The sequence below is a fragment of the Amblyraja radiata genome, chromosome 27 (assembly GCF_010909765.2).
Source record: "Amblyraja radiata isolate CabotCenter1 chromosome 27, sAmbRad1.1.pri, whole genome shotgun sequence".
Taxonomy (NCBI): Eukaryota; Metazoa; Chordata; class Chondrichthyes; order Rajiformes; family Rajidae; genus Amblyraja; species Amblyraja radiata.
In genome coordinates, this window is record NC_045982.1 from 26,193,032 (window position 1) to 26,202,954 (window position 9,923).

The window sequence follows — 9,923 nt, forward strand, 5'->3', positions numbered from 1 at the left end:
TGGAGCCTTTTCCATGACTGGATATGGCCACAAGGCAGTGGAGGTTTTAAATCAGAGTTTTCCCTCTCCTAGATGGACTGCCTTCCCAGGGCTGACGAGCCCCATCTGCCCGGGACTCATGGGGGCGAGAGCGTATACCTCCCCATGCAGGTCTATAGCACCTGCCCACTGCCCAAAGTTTAGAGATACAGCATGGAATCATGCCCTTTGGCCCACCGAGTCCATGCTGACCATTCACACTAGTTCTATGTTATCCCCAATTTCTCATCCACTCCCTACACATTAGGGGCAAATTAATTTGCAGAGGTCAATTAACTTACAAACCCATGTATCTTTGGGATGTGGGAGGAAACCCACGCAGTCACGGGGAGTACATGCAAACTCCACATAGACAGCAGAGGCCAGGATGAAACCCTGGTATCTGGTGCTGTGAGGTGGCAGCTCTACCTGCTGTACCACTGTTTTGCCCTTAAAGGTAAACTAATCCCAGCATATCCATGTGCCTATCTGAAAGCCTCTTACTCACTATTGTCACATCTGCCTCCACCACCACCCCTGGCAGTGCGTTCCAGGTACCCACCACCCTCTGTGTAAAAAGCTCAGCTCCGCACATCTTCTTTGTACTTTGCTCCTTTCACCTTTATGCTGTGCCCTATAGTCTTTGACATTTTCAGCCCGGGGAACTGGTCGGAGATGTAGCTAGATTTACCAGAGCTTTGGGTTCAAGCTGTGATGGGCATGGCCTCCAAAGGTGAAGCAGATAAATTAACATTGTAATAAATAAGCGGTTTTCTGAACAAGGTGTAATCACCAGCTGCTGGTAAATCCATGTTAACTAACTCAACGTGACCTGTAAACCCAAAGGGGCCCGTGTTTGTAAATTAACAGAGTTGCCATCTCAATTATAATTTTAATATCATTTTGCTGGTTCTCCTGTAGTGCCGTTCACAGGTCAATGACTATCTGAGCTGCCCACAGCGAGCAGTGCCCTGCTGGTTAAACACAGCGCTCAGTGAACAGGGCTGAATGAATGGCAGGGGTGATAACGTTAAATGGAGCCACGATGAGCTGCAGATGCTGGAGTCTGGAGCACAAAACCAACTGCTGGAGGCACGCTGAGGGTCAGGCAGCAATCCAAAGAAAGAGGCTCGACCTGAAATGTCATCTGTTCATTTACCTCCACGGTGCTGCCTGACCTGCTGAGTTCCTCCTATTGAGTTTTATGCAATAACATTTAAGTGTTCTGTGGGAAATTAGTCTAGTTTGGGATCTCCCTGCTCCTGGTGTGGGCATAGGATATTGTCCATAAACCATTTCTGATTCTGGTCTGAAGGGTTGCCTGTCCATTCTCTCTCTGCCCAACTCATTGTGTTCCTCCAGCACTTTTTACTCCAGATTCCAACATCTGCAGTTCCTTGTTCCTTGTTTATCCATCCCGGTTCCCATTGCTTCATATTCCAGCCTCCTCCCAGATTCCTCAGACTTCCCTCAGGATCCGCTCTAAACTGACGATGGGTGGAATCAATTCATAGCTCGGCCCCAAATTGTGCCTGCGTGCAGTGGAATGCAGAACACCTCACAGTGTTGCCTGCAACAGGGAGGAGGCAGGGAGCGCTTCACTCTCCTGTTCCTGTATGTTCAATGGTGGAAATCAGACGACAAGAACAAAATGTAAAGAGGGAACAAACAAAGAAAGTGAAAGTTAAAAGAAAGAGAGAGAATGGAGAAACCTGAGAGCAAGAGAGTAAAGCAGTAGCTGCTGGAATCTGTGAACTGATTCCAATTCTGCTGATTCCGATTCTTCTGATTCTGATTATACTAATTCAGCTGATTCCGATTCTGCCGATTCCCAATCTTCTGATTCCGATTCTGCTGATTCCGATTCTGCTGATTCCGATTCTGCTGATTCTGATTATACTAATTCAGCTGATTCTGATTCTTCTGATTCTGATTATACTAATTCAGCTGATTCCGATTCTGCCGATTCCTAATCTGCAGATTCCGATTCTGCTGATTCCGATTCTGCTGATTCTGTTTACACTAATTCGGCTGGTTCTGATTCTGCTGATTCTCATTATACTAATTCAGCTGAATCCGATTCTGCTGATTCTAATTTTGCTGATTCCCATTTTGCTGCTTCTCATTCTGCTGATTCCAATTATACTAATTCTGCTGATTCTGATTCTGATGGAATCCATGAACTATGAATCTGGGACCTTTGTGTTTCAAAACTCTTTCATTGGTCTGTAAGTTTCCAGTCGAGTTCTGATGAAAAGATAGAGACACAAGAAACTGCTGATGCTGGAACCTTGAGCAAAACTCAACGTGCTGGAGGAACTCAGCTTGTGGAGGACATGGACAGGCAACATTGTGGCTCGGTCCCCTTCACACTGATTGTAGTAGGGGGGGAGAAAGCTGGAAAAGAGAGGAGAGGGAAGGGGTGGGACAGAATAGTGATAGGTGAATACAGGTGGGGGGGGGGGAGTTGGCAGAGTAGTTGGGTGGAGTTGAGATGGGTGGAAATAATAACCAAGGCGAGAGGTGAGAAGTGAGAAAGGCAAAAGGGTGCAGATGGTGAGAGATAGGCCGGGGTGACAAGAGATGGCTGCAGGAAAGGTGAGCAGGAGGAGTGAGGGTCATGGAAGAGGGCTATCTGGTGGCGAGGCGATGCGAGTTCTCTCCGCTTGCTCGGGAGACTGCGAAGGCAAGGTGTGGACAGTGACAATGGCTGTGACTTCCTCATTGAAAAGCCTTATAAAATGATGAGAGGCAGAGATAATGCAAGTAGCCACAATCTTGTCCCCGGGGTAGGGGAATCTAAAACTAGAGGATATATTGAGGCGAGAGGGGAAAGGTTTAAAAGGGACTTTTTTCCCCACACAGAGGGTGATGCATACACGGAACCAACTGCCAGAAGTAGCGTTAGAGGAGGGTATAATTACAACATGTAAAAAACATTTGTACAGGTACGTGGATATGAAAGGTTAGGAAGGAGCAGGCAAATGGGACTGAATCGATTAGGTCCAGCATAGGCACATGGTCAACATAGACACGTTGGGCTGAAGGGCCTGTTTCCGTGCTGCAAGACCATGTAACAATTGGAGCTGGAACAGAGTTAGACTGGGTGGGAGATTGGAGGCTGCTGTACACAGGGCAACTCCCTGAGAACCTGCCCAATATATAGTGCCAGGGACCAGCCACCACCATTCACAGGCACCTGCCACCACCCCCACCCATACCCACAGCTCAGTGTTCCAACACTACCCCCTCCCAGTGCCAAGACTCCCCAGAAGCCAGCAGAAGACCATGAACTCAGACCCAGGGTCAATACAGCCCCACACCACCAGGGTCCCAAACCTCCAACCCAAACCAACAGCCGAGTCCCTGCAAAAGACTGGTCTTGTTCCCCTTCTCCTTGCCCGCTGGGAGCCGTGCACAGGGATTCCCAATCGCCTGCTTCATCCCCCTCCATTGACACACCTGCCATCTCCTGCAGCCAAACACAAACTGCTTGGGGAACTCAGCGAGTCGAGCAGCATCTGTGAAGGCAGAGAGATGGTCTTGATGCTTGGTCTCGACCCGAAACGTTGATCATCACTTTACCTTCACAGATGCTGCTCGGCCCACTGAGTTCTTCTCCAGGCAGTTTGTATGTTGGTGCAGATTCTGGTATCTGCAGTCTCTTGTGTGTCCACTTCCACATCCGGCTCCACACCAAGCTTCAATTCACGACTTCACTCTGGACCAATATTTGTATCAGCAACCGTGCCGAGATCTAACGGAGCAGCTCCCAGCTCGCCAGCCGGGATACATCGGAAAAACTACTGGCCCAGTTGTGAGCAGTGAGGAAAGGCGCTGAAGTAGAGAAGTGGGGATGGTTGAAACCTTTACTGGAATTTACCTTGCACTACATTCCCTTTATCAGGTGTTTGTACACTGTGGACGGCTTGATTGTAATCATGTATAGTCTTTCTACTGACTGGATAACATGCAACAAAAAACTTTTCACTGTACCTCGCTACCATGTAAACTAAGCTGATAAATGTGTGACGAGCTGAGATGTCCTCCTGGAGATGAATGGGACTGTTTCTCTTGTGTGTCTATTCCCCTCAACAGAGGGTCACAACCCAGAGAGCGAAGATGTAATGAGTCTGTTGGAAGATGAGCGGACGGATGAAGCAAAGCCCGTTTGGGAGTGGGAATGTGGTGGGGTCTGGACCTCGGTCCCACCCTGGGGCTGACAGCTAGCTACCTCTTCGCCACAGCTGGGATATGGTCGCCCTGAGCCGTGAGCTGCGGGCCCACAGTTCCAGCGCTGGGGGGGGGGGGTTTGAGAGCTGATGAGTTGTTTAGAACAGGATAGAACAGGTGCAGGCCCTTTGGCCCACAATGTCCGTACCTACCACGATGCCAAGATAAACTAATCCACTCTGTCTGCACAAGATCCATACCCCTCCATGTCCATTCTCAAACAGTACGAGCAGAATGGGCCACATGTTATCCCCAGTATTACACATTTTCTCTAATCCTGTAAAGAGGTAGCAAGTCGTGGAGACAGTCAGCAACCCCGGTGGCTCTAAGCCTGAGCAGCGGGGGGCATGACATGGGGGTGGGGGGCATTCTTACCATGACTCCAACACCCTCCTCCCCCCCCCCCCCCAATCACTGAACATGTAACTCTAACCCTGAGGTGTGGTAGATCCACACTCAGCAGCTCCTAATCCCTATCCCCACACTCCTTTCCCCAAACCCAGAGACACTCTCTGCCACCCGCCTCTTCCCATTCAACACTCCCCACACATCCATCCTCGCCCCCGAACCTCGCCATCAGAACAACCTCACCTCTTCGCATCTGTTCCAGAAAAGGTCTTGGATTCTGCCCGCCCACCGACACAGCCCCACCAGTAAACCACCCCACTCCCATTCCCCTCTCACTGTATCTCATAGATTCATATATTCATCAATTATGGGTGCACGATTAGGCTATTCGGCCCATCAAGTCTACTCCGCCATTCAATCATGGTTGATCCATCTCTCCCTCTCAGCCCCATTCTCCTGCCTTCTCCCAATGACTCCAGTACTAATCAAGAATCTATCAATCCCCGCCTTAAAAATATCCATTGACTTGGCCTCTACATCCATCTGTGGCAATGAATTCCACAGATTCACAGCCCTCTGACTGTATCTCCCCACCCTTCACTCCCACATAGCCCACATCTCAATCCCACTTCCCTCACATCATCAACTCACCACATCCCCTACTCCTCCTGCCAAAGTCCCATATCAGCAATTACCCCCACACCCTAACTCCCCATTAATAACCTCCCGTGCCTGCAACTCCACCACCCAGTCACACAACCACACACACAGACACACACACACACCACTGCTCCCTCGCCCAGCCCGGGTACTGGCTTCACGGTGAGTACAGCCCTCCGCCCCACCCCCGTGTCTTTGAAAGATTCCTGGCTCATTCTGTCCTCTACAACGTGACAACTGCCCAAAGGCCGTTGATAAACCAGGGGGAGGGTGGAGCGGGGAGCTCGGAATCTGGACATGGCTGAGAACCACGGGTGGGTCTTGCGGCGAGGCTGGAATGGGGACTGGGCGGTGACTGGGTGGGAGAGCGGGTATGGGGCAGGTTAACTGATTGAGTCAGCTGGAGATAATCCTGCCCTTCAGGCCAGAGGTCATGCCTGATAATCCCCTCCTGCCCCAGCATCCATAACCCCTGAAGACCATCCGTGTTCAGGTGATGAAGACCAACCACGTTATTCCCTTTATTGTTCATGTATCTGTACACTGTGGTTGGCTCAAGATTCAAGAGAGTTTATTGTCATGTGTCCCAGATGGGACAATGAAATTCTTGCTTTGCTTCAGCACAACTGAATATAGAAGGCATAAATAAATACAGAACAGATCAGTGTGACCATATACTATTGAATATATATAAACACACATAAATAAGCAGATAAAGATAAAGTGCAATAGGCTATTAATGTTCAGAGTTTTGTTTGAGTTGAGTTTAATAGCCTGATGGCTGTGGGGAAGTAGCTATTCCTGAACCTGGATGTTGCAGATTTCAGGCTCCTGTACCTTCTACCTGAAGGCAGTGGGGAGATGAGTGTGTGGCCAGGATGTTGTGGATCCTTGATGATGCTGGCAGCTTTTTGAGGCAGCGACTGCGATAGATCCCCTCGATGGTAGGGAGGTCAGAGCCGATGATGGACTGGGCAGTGTTTACAACTTTTTGCAGCCTTTTCAGCTCCTGGGCGCTCAAGTTGCCAAACCAAGCCACGATGTAACCGGTCAATATGCTAACTACTGTGCACCTGTAGAAGTTCGAAAGATTCCTCCTTGACATACCGACTCTCCATAATCTTCTCAGGAAGTAGAGACGCTGATGAGCTTTCTTTATAATTGCATCAATGTTCTCGGACCAGGAGAGATCTTCAGAGATGTGCACGCCCAGGAATTTGAAGCTCTTGACCCTCTCCACCATCGACCCGTTGATATAAACGGGACTGTGGGTCCCCATCCTACCCCTACCAAAGTCCACAATCAGTTCATTGGTTTTGCTAGTGTTGAGAGCCAGGTTATTGTGCTGGCACCATTTGGTCAATCGGTCGATCTCACTTCTATACTCTGACTCATCTCCATCAGTGATATGTCTCACAACAGTGGTGTCATCAGCGAACTTGATGATGGAGTTCGCACTATGACCGGCTGCACAGTCATGAGTATAGAGTGAGTACAGTCCCGCGGACTGGTTAGCACGCAACAAAAGCTTCGGTACAAGGTGACTATTAACTCAACTCAACTCAACTGTAAATGATACCCATCTCCAACTTCCCCTCTGCTTTACTCCGGTCGGCGCCACAGCACCAAGCCAGTGAACTAGTCCCAGAGGGCGGCAGGTGAAGCTCAGAGATCACCAGGCCACTAGAACGGGGCAGCGAGAGATCCAGTCTCATCTACATTCAGAGAGCATTCACTGGCTGTAATGGATAAAAGACTGGTGGAGGAACTCAGCGGGTCGGGGAGTATCCGTGGACGTATAACGTTTCTGGTCGAGCCGCACGATCGCCGCTCCGGCCTCCACAGGTGCTGGCCGACCCGCTGAGTTCCTCCGGCAACTTTTTTTGACACTTCTCGAAACACGAAACTACAGATGCTGGTTAGTGCACAAAATGACACGACGTACTGGAGTAACTCAGCAGGTCAGGTAGCATCTATAGCCATCTGCCTATCAACGCTATGCTTTGATAGCCATCTGCCTATCAACGCCTATCAACCCCCCCCCCCCCCCCGCCCCGCTATGCTTTGTCATTCCTCTCCCCTCTTCCAGATTTATCTCCCCCCCCCCCCAATAAATCAGTCTGAAGGGTTTCCACCCAAAACGTCACATATCCATGTTTTCCAGAGATGCTGCCTGATTTGCTGAGTTTCTCCAGCACATTTGTGTCCGTTTGTAGATACAGAGTGCTGGAATAACCCAGCGAGTCAAGCAGCATCTGTGGAGGAAAAGGAGGGGTGACGCTTCGGGTCGGGACCTGCCTTCGGTGTCCCTTTGTGTTTGGTGTCTGGTGCGGAATGCCCGGTGCCGGCGCATTGGTGAAATGCCGACCCTGACACGGGATAGTGAGCGCACGTGGGTGCAATGAACCAGACCGTGTGGACTCTGCCCGGTTCTGTACCAAGTCAACGAGCGCCGCACAACCGCTGCCTGTCTCAATGGAGACCGGAGGTAGACAACATTGCTGAAGAAACTCAGCTGGAGAAAGTCTGAAGAAGGGTTTCGGCCTGAAACGTTGCCTATTTCCTTCGCTCCACCCGCTGAGTTTCTCCAGCTATTTTGTCTACCTTCGATTCTCCAGCATCTGCAGTTCCTTCTTGAACATCAATGGAGACCGGTCTGTGCGCGAATTCACAAAGCCCGTGGACATTTCCTCCATTTACACCTGGGCTTGCCCGGCCCTGGCACTACCTTGGCGGCCAAACTCCGCGTGTCAATACCATGTTTGGCCGACGCTTCGCCTCGCTACCATCACACGCGGGTAGAGGAGATAGCGCTGGGGATATGACGGCGTCCCTGAGCCTGTTGAACTCAGCGGGCGGGACACTGGAGTAGTTCCCAACAGCTGAGCACTAATGTGACACAAATTACATCGTCCAGCTTGCAAACAGAATAGTGAGATGCTGGATTTATCCCCCAGCACAGTTACAACGAGGGAATTCAAGCGTCTGAATTATCACACGTGAATGTGTGAAATACTTGAAACACTCTTCTAAATGTCTTGGGACCTTTACTTATAAACACAGGCAAAAGTTGCTCATTAAACTTCCGAGTTTGAAACTCGTGTGTGATGCGGAAGGCTTCAGACGGCGACGTGTCCCGAGTGAAGTCCCTCTCGTTGCCGGTGAACATGGACAAGTTTACAACAAGCCCCGGTACTCCACATCGCACAGGCTGCCGCCCTCGACCGCATTGCCCCCGCGACCTACAATGTCACTCTTTACAAGCGCACTTAAAATGCTTCAATAATCATCTAAACAAACAAACCCTTGCTTTCCCTCTCTCTCCACCCCTCCCCCTCCCCCGTTCTCTCACCAGTCTGACTGTCCCGATTACATTTGATCGTTAACCTTCTCGATCTATTCTACATTTTCCTTGAACTACATCCCATTTGATGGCTCGTTTTCACACCTTAGATTTCCTTATCTCTGTGTCTCCCCTCTCCCCCGACTCTTAGTCTGAAGAAGAGTCTCCACCCGATACGTCACCCATTCCTTCTCTCCAGAGATGCTGCCCGTCCCGCTGAGTTACTCCAGCAATGTGTGTCTATCTTCGGTGTAAACCAGCACCTGCAGTTCCTTCCTACACAATCTGTAATTCACATTTGTGATCATTTAGATGCACTGGGCGAAATAACAGCAAGAGGGGTAAACATTTTTTTTTGCAACGCCGGCACGGTTTATACACGTTATACTGTACATCGAATAATACAACAGTCTTGTAAACATCTCGTCACGCTGCACTCGTATAAACACTGCAACTTTACACAATACCAGCACAGTTTGCAACATACATGGAATGAAAACCCACTTCCCAAAGTATAGCAAAACAAGATTGCAATCAATTGGAAATATGTTCCATAGACAGTGTGTTGTATTTGTCTCAGTGCCCCGAGTACTTACATAAAGGCGTGATAAATGAACGCCCATCCGCGGGGTCTCTCCAACACATTGTACAGACAATTCTGCAGCTTCCTGTAGCGAGCATTCCGCTTGGTGCCGTGTTTGAGGGGCAGTGGTCTGCCGAGCAGCCCGAAGCGGGCACTGTGCGCCCCATCCCCGGGCGCCGCTGCCAGTCCCAGCCTCTCGCCGTCCCCGGGTGTCCCCGCTAACCGGAGCCGGCTACCGTGGAGGCGCTCGGCGGGGCTGCCCAGCGACCCTTCCCGGCTCTGGGGGAGACTGCTCTCCACCGCTGTCAGTCCCACGAACTCCACCCGTTTCTCGTCCGGCATGCCACCGTTATCCGCGTGGTTCCGGGGCATGTCTCCCAGCCCGGGGAGAGGGGAAGCGGCGGGACACACAGCGCCGGACGGAGCCTGGGTGAGAGGGAAGGGGAAGAGAGAGGGGGCTGCGGAGTGTGCCGTGGAGTGCTGGGGTCGGGGAGAGAGTTTAACGGGACATGCCGCCGAGTTTGTAGAGAGTGCAGGGAGCTGTGGATCAGGCGCCGGGATCCGCTACCTCCAGCCTCCGTCCAGACGCGCGGCTGCTGCCATCTCCGCCCCACACAACCCGGCTCTCGCCAGCGACCCGCCCCCTCGCCGCCCAGATGTGACGGCCGCTCGGCAGCGCAGCTGGCACGGCTCCGAGCGCCAGAGGGGGGGGGAGCATGCCGGCTGGGACGGGTCGGT

The 9,923-nt window shown here is 51.1% G+C and overlaps 1 protein-coding gene across 1 annotated transcript in view; it reads right to left on the reverse strand.

The window, feature by feature from the left end:
• Nucleotides 1-9,637, reverse strand: part of kcnq4 (potassium voltage-gated channel subfamily Q member 4) — a 239,357-nt gene extending 229,720 nt beyond the window's left edge. The window contains exon 1 of the mRNA XM_033045532.1: nucleotides 9,199-9,637. Coding sequence (XP_032901423.1) covers nucleotides 9,199-9,557 — 359 coding nt within the window. The 5' untranslated portion in view covers nucleotides 9,558-9,637. The remainder of the gene's footprint in view (nucleotides 1-9,198) is intronic.
• Between the last annotated feature and the right edge of the window lie 286 nt (nucleotides 9,638-9,923).